At 38.8% G+C, this 12,439-nt stretch overlaps 2 protein-coding genes across 3 annotated transcripts; one reads left to right on the forward strand and one right to left on the reverse strand.

Moving 5' to 3' along the window:
* The first annotated feature begins 292 nt into the window (after positions 1-292).
* On the forward strand, positions 293-2,983 carry naa38 (N-alpha-acetyltransferase 38, NatC auxiliary subunit). 2 transcript variants are annotated; one of them, XM_074624764.1, is made up of 3 exons: positions 293-432; positions 858-1,029; positions 2,721-2,983. In XM_074624764.1, the coding sequence occupies exons 1-3, from the start codon at positions 394-396 to the stop codon at positions 2,843-2,845; spliced, it is 336 nt and encodes a 111-aa protein (XP_074480865.1). In that variant the 5' UTR covers positions 293-393; the 3' UTR covers positions 2,846-2,983. The 2 variants fall into 2 exon arrangements, with proteins under 2 accessions (XP_074480865.1, XP_074480864.1); XM_074624763.1 differs by having other exon boundaries at positions 304-432; positions 855-1,029.
* A 653-nt stretch (positions 2,984-3,636) lies between these two features.
* dnajc3b (DnaJ (Hsp40) homolog, subfamily C, member 3b) lies at positions 3,637-10,764 on the reverse strand. Its single transcript, XM_074624760.1, has 12 exons — positions 10,271-10,764; positions 8,844-8,954; positions 8,578-8,702; positions 8,025-8,099; positions 7,779-7,922; positions 7,314-7,495; positions 7,057-7,176; positions 6,497-6,602; positions 6,254-6,374; positions 5,939-6,077; positions 5,675-5,823; positions 3,637-5,271 (listed from the first exon to the last, which is right to left on the reverse strand). Exons 1-12 carry the CDS (start codon positions 10,356-10,358, stop codon positions 5,123-5,125), a joined length of 1,509 nt encoding a protein of 502 aa, XP_074480861.1. The 5' UTR covers positions 10,359-10,764; the 3' UTR covers positions 3,637-5,122.
* Between the last annotated feature and the right edge of the window lie 1,675 nt (positions 10,765-12,439).

Here is a 12,439-nt window from a genome sequence, read left to right on the forward strand (position 1 = left end):
TATATACATATATATATTACATCTTAATAAGTGATATAAATAAATAAATAAATAATAATAATAATAATAAAAATAATGTTTTAAGTTGATTCGAAGATCATTTATAATTATAACTGTGTGTGTGAATGTTATATTATATTATATTATTATTATATTATATTGATATATATTTCATATTTATATATATATTATACATATATATATATATATATATATATATATATATATATATATAATAATATAATATAATATTATATTGACCGGAAGTGCTCTTCTTGATGACGTCGTTCCCTTTAAGAAAAAAAAAAAAGAAACCCGGATATTGAGTTTCCGGTTTAGCTGGTCCGTCAGTCAATTCGCTCCGTAAGCAAATGTAGGAGAAGAAGGAGAGTTATGGCAACAATGATTGAAGAAAATGGTCCTTCTACTCATGTATGTATCTCTCTTTTATAGTGTTAATATTTGGATACACAACGCTACTTAACCTTAGCATCTAAATATCTAAACATCTAAATGTCCTATTGTTTATCAGCTGATCAATGAACTGACTGATTGATGCAGTATTAGATCCAGTGTTTAGTCTGTTTACCTCTCTGCTCTGCTCTCCTCTCCTCTCCTCTGCTCTGCTCTGCTCTGCTCTGCTCTCCTCTCCTCTCCTCTCCTCTGCTCTCCTCTGCTCTCCTCTCCTCTCCTCTCACCTCCTCTGCTCTCCTCTCCTCTCCTCTCACCTCCTCTGCTCTCCTCTCCTCTCCTCTCACCTCCTCTCCTCTCCTCTCCTCTCCTCTCCTCTGCTCTCCTCTCCTCTCCTCTCACCTCCTCTCCTCTGCTCTGCTCTCCTCTCCTCTCACCTCCAGCAGCAGTCTGAGGTGTCCTCTTCGTCTCAGGCTCGGCAGAAACTAGAGGGGCTCCTGAACAAGAACATGAGGATCCGCATGACAGACGGACGGACTCTGGTGGGGCTTTTCCTCTGCACAGACCGAGACTGCAACGTCATCCTGGGGTCAGCTCAGGAGTTCCTCAAATCCACAGGTAGCTGCTTGTTTATTGTTTATTTGTTTTGCACAATTTAAGACTATACAATATAACATAAATGAATAAATGAATAATATGCAGTGCAGGGAAGAGGCAAAAAAACACACTGGGCTTATCTGAAGCCTCCACCTAGAGACTAGATTAATATAAAGACATAATATGATTATATAATAGTGATAACAAACAATTAGGACAAGATGTATATAATAACAACACAGTAAATATATAAAACAAATGTTAACCGTTCTTTTATAATGTTTTTAAATTTAATTTCTCAAAATTATGCTGCTTCAAAAGTCCTTTGAATTGTTTGTTTATTGTTTATTGTTTATTGTTTATTTGTTTTGCACAATTTAAGACTATACAACATAACAAAAAAATAAATAAATAATAATATACACTACAGGAAGAGGCAAAAAAACACTGGGCTTATCTGAAGCCTCCACCTAGAGACTAGATTAATATAAAGAAATAATATGACTACATAAGTGATATCAAACAATTAGGACAATATATATATATATATAATAATAACAATACAGTAAATATATCAAAAAAGATAAGAGTGTGTGTTGCGTGGAAGTGTATGGTTAGTGTTTGTGAGGAGGATATTGATTTAAATATCTATAAAGACTTCTAGGCAATCGTAACCAAACAAGCAATTACAAGACAGCAGTTAAATGACCCTTTAAGCGACTTTTGAAACATTTGACAGATGAACAGTTTTTTGATAGATGTGAAAAGCTACTCCATAATTTGGTTCCCCTAAATCTTATCAAAAACTGACCTCTACTAGTGAGGCATTTAGGAGGATAAAGATCTAGAGATTGACGGGTTGAGTAAGAATGGACCTGAGAATTTGTTTTAAAATAGGTCTTGAACTGCTCAGGAATATTCCCACCAGAAAGTATAAATAAAAACACATATTTGAGAAATATTGATTCATAAATAGTGAGAATGTGGAGTTTCTTAAATAGAGGAGCAGGTGAAGACTGAAGACAATAACAAGTCAATTCCATCATGCTAAAAAAAAAACACTGAGTTTCATTAGTGTTGTCATGATCAAACCTGGCAGTCTGAAATCAAACAGAATAGGATAAGATAAAATAAGATGAACTTTATTAATCCCCAGAGGGAAAATCAAGTGTCAAAGCAGCAACATCAGCAAACAGAGTGAAACACAGGAGAGGTAAAGGTATACAAAAATTATAAAAACAATAATAGAGATATAAAAGATACAGAGTGAATGTGCAGTCCGTCAATAAATAAATGTAGTATGTACAACAAATAAATATAATATGTACATATGTGCAGCAACCTTATAGACAGAGTGAACATTTCAGGTTGGCCAGTTTAACAGCCTGTATATATCAATATACTCTACATTGGTTTGTTGTACTTTTAGTTGCTATGTTGTGCTATTTCAAAATCAGATCGAAAATGGAAAATTTAAGAAATTCAGTATCCCTTTTATTGGTTTTAACATAACTACATTTACTAAAGTTAAATGGCATTCCTACACACTTTAAGTCAAGTGGAATAATCACATTTTCTCACAAGATTAAACCCTAAAATCATCTGAAAGATGAAAGGATTCACAACAAGCAACACCTTTTGATAATGAACCTTGTGCATTTTAAAATTCTGTGTAAACTCAACCGTCTTTTTTAATCCCTTTTTGTCTCCAGACACATTCTCCCAGGGTGAACCCAGAGTCCTGGGTCTGGCCATGATCCCCGGTCACCACGTGGTATCCATCGAGGTGGAGGCAGACAGTCTGGAAGACACACAAGGATTTGGACCTAACCATTGATGAAGCGCCTCACCTGCCTGTTTGGACGACACTCTCAGTGTGACTGTCTCTCAGGGAGCCAGCTGTGTGTGGCTGAGCTTCAAAGCAGAGTGGACACCTTCGATGGAGGATTTTTCTCAGTCACTTCACCTCTACAGATGCAGATACAGAACTCCTGTGTCAGTATTCTGGATTTAGCCATTCCCTCTATGCTTGAAGATGTGTCCATTTGCATCGACAGCTGTACAATACAGCATGTGTGTATGAGAAGGTGCGGGCAAACAGCCGCTACCTGGATGTGTGTGGAAATGGTGTTTCTGTGTACGGTAAATTGTCTTTGTTTCATGGTTTAAAATACATCGCTGTATTTGAGACTCTGTGTTTAATTGTTGTCGACAAAAATGGATAGAAAGTTGATGTGTCGGGTGCTAAGTGCTTTTTAAAGGGGAACTCCACCACCAAAAATCAGAGGGTTTTGGAGTTAGAAAGAAGTAAAGTTGTCAGCATTGTGGGTAATGTAGGCACCAGATTTTGACAAAAATGCTTGGAATAAAAAAATACGATATCTCCGCATCGATTTTGATCCTTTGTTTCTGAAACTCTCTATATAGTGAGTATGATAAAGTTCTACGAGTGTAACGCTAAATCGGTGGAGTACTCTTTTATGGTTAGTGAAGTGAAAATGTCTTAACTTGTAGGACAAATATCTGAGGACGAACATCTATCCTGCTTTAGCGTCTCGAACAAACCACTAAAAAGCTTGTAGCTGCAGGGGGAGCCATTCTGTATCTGAAATTAGGACAAAATTAAGATTGTTTCAATATTTTAATACGCTTGAGCATGTCAGCTGATTCAGTTTGGCAACAGTAAAATCGATGCCACTAACAGCAGAAAACCTTAAAAAGAAAAAACCCAGAAACAAAATCCATCTCACTTAGTCGATTTAAATACAAAGAGCCGGTCACATTTTGGTTCACACAGTCGAGCAGTAGACAGGATTCAAAGCCGTTACAGTAACTGTATCTTTAAGATATCGTGGACAAAATAACTTAAAAGTCAACTCATAAAAAGAGTGTCATCTTAGTTTACGGTTAAACTGTTGTGTGTCTTTCCTGGCTGGAGCCTCATTTATAATCTGGCACTTTTTATCTGCAACTTAAGTTTTCAAATCGTGCCTCAGTTCATCCAAATGTACATGAAACATGTAACTAATATACCACAGCTCAGTATAACATTTATAATGTGCACATTCCTTTAAGACCTTTTTATAAATGAGACTCTCAGATAACCAGTGAGGACACACTTGGTTTGTAAAGAGTGTTTGAACGGCTTTTAAAAAGCCTTCATTAACATTTCAGAAGTGGAGAAGATGTGGAGTGTTTTGTTTTTTTCAAACAAAAAAAGGGGTAAAAGTGCAAGTTTTCAAAGACGTGCTTTGAAAGAAGTGAAAAGGGCAGTCGTCAATTTCTACGCTTTTGTCCAGAATATAGAACTTTTTGCAGTTAATGTGTGAGTTTTAACCAAGTTGTCATTATAAGTTACATGTAGCCTGTTTAAGATACAATAAAATACAGAATTCACACATTATTCCAATTAGATAGCTGGTGAAAACAAATTTAAAATCAAACTCAGGGAGCGGCATTGATTTAAGATCCATAGGATTTCAAAACTTGGAACAGCCACAAGTTTCCTTCTAATAGTGCTGAAGTCTCACCTACTTACCATCAAATGTAGAAGCGCAACAAAATGCCTCCCGATGCCGTGATGTATAAAAATCTTGGTTCTCTAGTACAGAGAAGGTTTGACATGGTCAAAAATATAGACCGAGATCAGTAAACATGTGATTCCTTTAAAGAATACTGCGAGCAGAAATCAACGCGCCGACAGTCCTCCTGTGTAACGTCCAAGTAGCTACTGCATTAAAAAAAAGAGTCCCTTGTTAAAGAATGGCACAAAGAAAGAAACGAGTAATAAGAGCGGACAAACCAAATGTCCCACATCGACTGCTTTCAACCACCAACCAGCGAGACTTCATTTCCTTCAACCACAGCGACACGTTTTACTCAACAGCAGCCACGGTTAGATCCTTAGCTTTAGTGGTGAGAAGTCCAGTTTTCTCTCTGTACAGCTCAAGCCTCCGCTGCATTCAAAAATCAAAATGTTCAAGTAACCGACAAAACTGTGTCCCAAGTCGAAGCACAAGTTCTGAGGAAGACTTCTCCATAAATCCGCCGTTGTTCTTCCCAAATGTCCCACACACCCCCTCACCCCCACCTCGTGTTCGTCAAGTCCTCCGCTCTAGTTGTGGTGGAACTTGAAGTGGAAGCTGCCGCCAGACTCGAATGGGTTGAAGTGATAAGGCCAGCTCTGTCCTCCACCTCCGCCTCCACCCTGCTGGTTTTCAGGGTCCAGGGGATCCTCACCCGCGTCAAACTTCTGCCTCATGTCTGGCAAGACAATGGGAAGGGTGGAGGGACAGATTAAAGACAGTGGAAGATAAATCATTGCTTAACGTGATGCATACTGTATGTTGGCCTCTGGCTTCATGAGATCCCGTCGCTGGATAACAGTGTTAATTTAAAGGAATGGTTTGCCATTTTCGGGAAATGCGCTCATTCGTTTTTCTTGCCAAGAGTAAGATGAGAAGATCCACACCACTCTCAGACATGACAGTGATATCAATCTTCTCATGTAAATCTCGGCAAAAAAACGAATGAGCACATTTCCACAAAAGTTCTTCTTTTCAAGAGAAACCAGACAACAGACACTAAAACTACACCTGCTCATTTGTTCAATAAGTGTCTACTAAATGGCTAAAATGACAGTGTAATAGCCATCTCATCTCCTGACCTGGATCAGTGAGGACCTCTTTAGCCGACGCGATGTCGATAAACCTCTTTTCCGCCTCTTTCTTCTCAGACTCGAGCTGGAAGTTGTCGGGGTGCCACTGCATCGCCAGCTTCCTGTACGCCTTGATGATCTCCTGCTTGTTTGCACTCCTGAGGAGAACAAAGTTCCTTTAGCGTCATTTGGAGCGATTCACTCGATAAAGTCATTTACAATAGACGGATCTGGAGTTACACTCCTTGCGATAAAACCGGTCGGACTGGTTACCTGCTGACGCCGAGGATCTTGTAGTAGTCCCTCTTGCGAGAGACTTTGAGCATCTTCTGTGCTCGATCGAGCCCTTCTTTGAGATCCATGCGTTCGCCTTCGCCGTCAAACTCTCTCGCCTCTAGGTAGTCCTCCACGGCTGAAATGTAACGGATATTAAAAGATGTTAAAAACATGTTATCTTAAGCCATGGAGAACCTGCTAAAATGGACACAATACATCTGTTTTTATAAACTCTTTTCTTTTACAAGTGTGTGTAACTCTAAATGAATGACTGACTGTTCGGTTTCCCGTCACTGTGGGGAGTCCTATTACCTTTCTCGTAGTCCTGGTTGAGGATGTAAGCCTCGGCTCGGTCTCGGAGGACGTTGGCGTTGCGGGGGTCCCTCTGGTGAGCCTCTGAGCACACGTCTATGGCCTCCTGAGCCAAGTTAATCTAGAATCGGCGAGACAGAGAGACAACGTGTTGGTGTTTTGTTCCACCAACTGACCGCCACTTGGCTAGAGATCCAACTCCAGAGCTTTAAAGTGTTCTCTCTCTCTCTCTCTCTCTCTCACCTTGACGAAGCAGAAGCATATCCTCTCTTTGGCCAGGTTGGTGTAGTACGGGATATTCGGCTCCGTCTTCATCACAGATTCATACTTTCCAATGGCTTCCTGGTACCTAATTGTGTGTACAGAGAAAACTCATGGTTAGTTAGGTTGCAAGTGTTGGGTACTTTTTCTTGTATTTCTGTTTTATGTGTCAACCAGGGTTATTATAGTAAACTAAAATGAAAATAAGCAGTGAAAAATAAGGTTGTTAACTGATACTAAATAAAAACATTATGCCCCAAAAGCAACATATTGCAGCCCGTGATCAGCTGCCGTCTACGGCGCTCTCCCTCAATACTGGGACAGTTTCAGAAACTGTTGTTCCTATTGGTCAGTTAAGACACAAAAACATGGGAAAATAGGGAACAGGTTGAAAAATACCAAAGTTACCCTTTAAGAATTCAGAGTGGCTGATATTTTCTGTTTCAGAGAGACAGATTTTAAAGCACACATCTGGTAAATATGTTCCTAAGAGGATCATGACTTAGGAAGGGAAAGTGCAGCGTTCCTGAAGAAGTACAGACCTGTCCTGCTGAATGAGCTCTTCTGCAGAGTCCAGCTGCTTGCTGAGCTTCTTCACCTGCTTGTAGTGGCCGAAACACTCTTTGTCATCCTGGTCCAGCTTCAGACACTCTCGGATGTGACTGCACAGAGAAAACATACGAGCGAGATTTGACTTCGGCAAAACAACGTGAGATGCTCTCGAGATGAAAATCAGCTCAATTTGCATGCCGGCTAAAATCGACGTAATTTGTTTATTCCTTCCAGCAATGAAGCTCACTTGAGTGACTCGTGGTGATCTCCGAGGCTGTAGTGCAGCATGCTGAGCTTCAGGAAGGCGGCGCGGTTGTCGTTGCGTAGCCGCGTGGTCGGCGTCAGATCCTGGATGGCTTTCTGTGGATCCCCCATTCGGATGTAACATTCTGCACGGAGCTCCCGCGACTCGGGATCCCACGGAGAGATCTGAAGAGGGATGGAAACAGTAAAGGCAATAATGATCACACATGACTTAGATCATTTTTATCAACACAATGGAGTACCAGATGTGTCAGCTAACAGATTTTGATGCTTTAGAGAGATTTTGATAAAGATTTACATTGAATGCCCCTTTTAATATATTGACAGATATTTAACATATAATGGTAAATAATACTACAACAACTACAACAATACTACTAGGAAGATAAACCAAAAGACAAAATGCATGCATAGGGCTTTTTTTGTATTTCCCAGATCTGACACACACCTCAATGACTCTCTCCAGCACGGAGATGGTAGTGCTATAGTCCCCTTGGTGGTACGCAGCATGGGCCTCCTCCTGCATCTCCTCCAGCTCGTTCGCTCTCATCAGATGGTCCAGAGCTTCTTCGTGGTCTGGGGAGCGCTGCAGCTAAAAAACAAAACGAAAAACAGATGCAATATTATTCTGACAAACTGCTGACTCGGGTAAAAACACGAAAAGAAAGATAGAAGCAGTGATTTTAGGACTTACCACTGCTTCAAAGTCCTCCCTGGCCTCCTGTGTGTTGCCCTGCTTTAACAGGATATTCCCTCTCTGCAAGCGGGCCTGAAAATGTAGGAACATAAAGAGATGGGATGACAAGAAGAAGAGACGTAGGAGAGCAAAAGAGACAATATGATAAACAGCACATGGACACAAAATAAGGACACAATACATACGTTTCTTAAAGGAACAGTGTGTAACATTTCAAGGGATCTATTAGGCCACCGTAGTTCTCCAACAGGCTTGTGAAACTGTGGTAATGTGAGCCACAGAGTGCAAAACCGTGGTATCGCCAGCCACCGCCTGACTTCCATTGCTCCTAAAGTAGTGTTATTATGATAAGGATGGCCTCTTAGAGAGGCGAACGGCGTTACCACAGTTATGCACTCGGCGGCTCACGTTACTGCAGTCTTGGAAAGGGAGTGAGCGGAGGGGTACTCAGTTGGTTGCAATCTGATTCCACACCACTAGATGTTGCCAAATCCTACACACTGTCCCTTTAAGAATACTCGTTTTTCTGGTTGTGATCTGGTGAACTTACAGCCAGGAAGTCAGGCTTGAGCTGAATGGCTCTGGTCAGGTCTGGCAGGGCAGATTTGGATTTCCCCATCGCCAGGAATACTGCAGCTCGCTTGTAGTAGGTCAGGTAATTCTTAGAGTCCCCCTCTGTAAAATGTCAAGAACATACATTTCCATTTTGTCAAATCTTACCGTACATAATCAAACCTTTCTCATCTGTGCTGAAGTACGGAAGAGACTCTGAAAATGTCAGCCAGTATAAATGTGTGTCAGTGTGTGTAACCTTACCCACAGCGGAGTGGTAGTGGGACAAGGCCTCGGCCAGCTGACCAGCAGCCAAAAGTTTGCGGCCCATCTCCAAGTGGTGCTCGATCTCGACATGAGTCGCCCCCAAGACACCTGTAACACAAGACAACGCTGCTTGAGCCTCGCTAGAAATATTACCGATTAAGAGATACGGCAACAACATTATAACAGCAGACCACGTTGTAGCTTCATTTTTTATCTGTTTGTAAACTTTTTAAAAGATTTTTCACTAATTTTCACATTATAGTCAGACATCATAAGAATTACAAAAATGTGCTGAGAACACACAAATCATCAAGGAGTGAACTGACATTCAGGTGGAAGTTTGGGGGGGAACTTGAACGTCTACAGAGAAGCTATAAACGTACAGAAACGTACTGTACTTTCTACCAGGAGGCAGAAAGGTGTCGTGTACAAAGTGTACAGGCGGGTCAGCTGTTCAACTTCTACTTTATCATGTTAAGTGAAGGTGTTTTAAGTTCAAGTAAAGCGAGTTAATGTCAAGGTTATATTATTAGGAATTACACACATACATATATATATATATAGCCTATTAACTGCATATATATTTATTTATTTGCACATATATAAAACTGCACAAAATCCAGTCAATGAAAAAAACAAGAAATGTATCAGGAGAGATGTATTTATTTATATATGTATTTTTTTAAATTATTTATTTATTTATATATATGTATTTATTTATTATGTACTTGTTTGTGTTTGAGAGTTAAAAAGTTGTCAGTGAGTGTTTAAAGGCAGCCTTACCGTCCAGCTGGATATATACATATACTGTACATATATACACATATATATATACACATATATATATACACATAAATAAATAAATACACACATATATATATATTTTAAAAATAACATACATATATAAATAAATAAATATATAAATAAATAAATAATTAAAAACAAATACATATATATAAATAAAAAAAAAAATATATATATATATACACATATATATACACATAAATAAATAAATACACACATATATATATATATAAAAAAATAACATACATATATAAATAAATATATAAATAAATAAATAAATAATTAAAAACAAATACATATATATAAATTAAAAAAAATATATATATATATATATATTTTTTTTTTCTTTAGACCGGTGATTTAATAGTGGAGGTGTGGAGTCCTGAGGTGACAGGAACTGGGTCTCAATGCCTCACATCCTCTTAAACACCTAGTAAACCTGTTCTATATATACATTACAGCCTGAATAATGTTATTATTACAGTAACAATACATCAGTGACTGTTATATTGAGCCGGTCTTGGAGGAGAAGCTATAAACATACAGAAAACACCTGTACATGTGTGTGTTTGAGAGTGAACAAGTTGTCAGTGAGTGTTATAAGAGGCAGCCTTCCTCACCGTCCAGCTGGATGTCCAGGATGACACAGAGCAGTGACAGGGAGCACAGGACCCCGCTGAGTCCACCAGTCCGCCGACACGACTCCATCCGCGGCCTCTCCTCACACCGTCACACCCCGGAACCAACCTCCTCACCGGATCCTCTGCTTTCAGTTGGACTGGAAACACCGCTTTGTGTCATTGAAACGGTGTTATTCTGTATTAAACCTTCACCGAGTCTTCCTCCTCTTCTTCACCAACAAGAACAACAAGCTACGACGGTGTATTTACGGTCCCGGTGTGACAGTAGTCCGTGTAGAAATGGAGGTGCAACCGCTAAAAGGTTCCCCCCTTTAACAAAAGTTCCCCCTCACCTTGACATTAACTCACTTGGACTTAAAACACCTTTTAAGTAGTAGGTTGAACAGCTGACAGCCTGTATACTTTGTACACGACACCTTTCTGTCTTCTAGTAGAGTTGTCCCCTCCCTGTTTGTCCCTGTCTGTCCTACATTAACAGTGGTTGGTCCACGCGTCGCACATCCGGGTTCGTGTGGAAACGTGGGCTGCTCTCATTGGAGGGACTGTTTTAACAGTGAGCCCTTCTGCATGGGACATGAGCTGTAACCATAGAGATGTGTAATGTAATCACAACAAATGGTTTATTTTGGTGTAAATAACTGTAGATCAAGTAGAATAAAAATTAAATGTAAACTCAAAAATTTGAATTCCATCTCTAACCAAAATAAAATATAATATCTACTTGGAGAAAATAGTGTCATCGCCATAGAAGCTGCAGGATATGTCAGTGCATGTCACAGCATAAGAGGCTTTTTGTTTTTTACATTTATCCTTTGATATTGCAATATATTGTTATTAATTGTTTTTTATTTGTTTGTTTGTTTTATTGACACAGCAAACATTAATTATTGTTTTCTTCCATTTACATGCATGTTCTTTTTAAATATCTATATATTGTAATTTGCTTAATGAATTGTATATATGTATATATATATGTATATATATTTACACCCAGCGGTGCCTCAGGAAGTCCCTGAGGGTCATTAAGGACACGACACACCCCCACAACAGCCTGTTCTCCCTCCTGCCCTCTGGTAGAAGATACAGGACCCCCAGGACTCACACCAGCAGACTGAGGAACAGTTTTTTCCCCCAGGCCATCAGACTTTTAAATCTATAATTAATTTGACACATTCTTACACAAAAATATTTCTTATACTGTATATACTGTATATATTGTTAATACATATGTTCTTAATATGCCCTTGTATAAAGTATTTCCTTTTATAATTGTAATGTAAATGTAAATGTAATGTAAATGTAAATGTAAATATAATATAATTTATTATTTAATGGAGCTTCCTAGCGAAAAGTATTTCACACGTTTGTACCTGTACAACCGGCGTGACAATAAACATCTTGAATCTTGAATCTTGAATGTTTTTGTTTTTATTTTGTTCTTTTTTTATTTTTATTTATTATTGAATTGACGCTTTGGCAATATTGTTCATTTTATTCAGTCATGCCAATAAAGCAAATTGAATTGAATTGAATTGAAAGTTAAATTAATGTGGCTCTGGTATGGAAGCCTATTAACTGCATATCTTCCACTCAAAGTTATGGTCAGCCTGGTTTTTAATAGATATGATCTCGTAATTGTGAGATAAAAATGTCATCATCATGTGACAGCTCTATCAGATCTCTATGACTCCGGTCCCATATTATAAAAAAAGTGAGATTTTCATGTTGTTTTTTATTATAAAGCAGGCTTAAGTCATATATAAATACTGTGAAAGTATCGAAACACTCAACCCACAGGGAAATACACACAGCCCGTATTCAGAAACTCTGCATTTGAAACAAGATGTCAGGATTTCTGCCCATTTGTGATGTCACGAATATACAATATTTAGACCCTTGACACAATTTTAAACGTAAACATTCTAAATGTGTCCCAGTTTATTTCCTGGTTGCTGTGTATGTGAATGTCATCAGCTGACAGGAAGTACACATGGACCCAAGCTGTTGCCTAGCAACGCAATTCTGTTGCAATTCCGTTGCAATTCCGTCAAAATGCATTAAAATGGAGCGTTTCAGACAGAGGGTGAATACAGGCATATTCAGGTCGACAGTATGAGGAAAATAAAGTTGTTTTTTTAACATTACAGC

Source organism: Sebastes fasciatus, chromosome 22 (assembly GCF_043250625.1).
Source record: "Sebastes fasciatus isolate fSebFas1 chromosome 22, fSebFas1.pri, whole genome shotgun sequence".
NCBI classification, from domain to species: Eukaryota; Metazoa; Chordata; class Actinopteri; order Perciformes; family Sebastidae; genus Sebastes; species Sebastes fasciatus.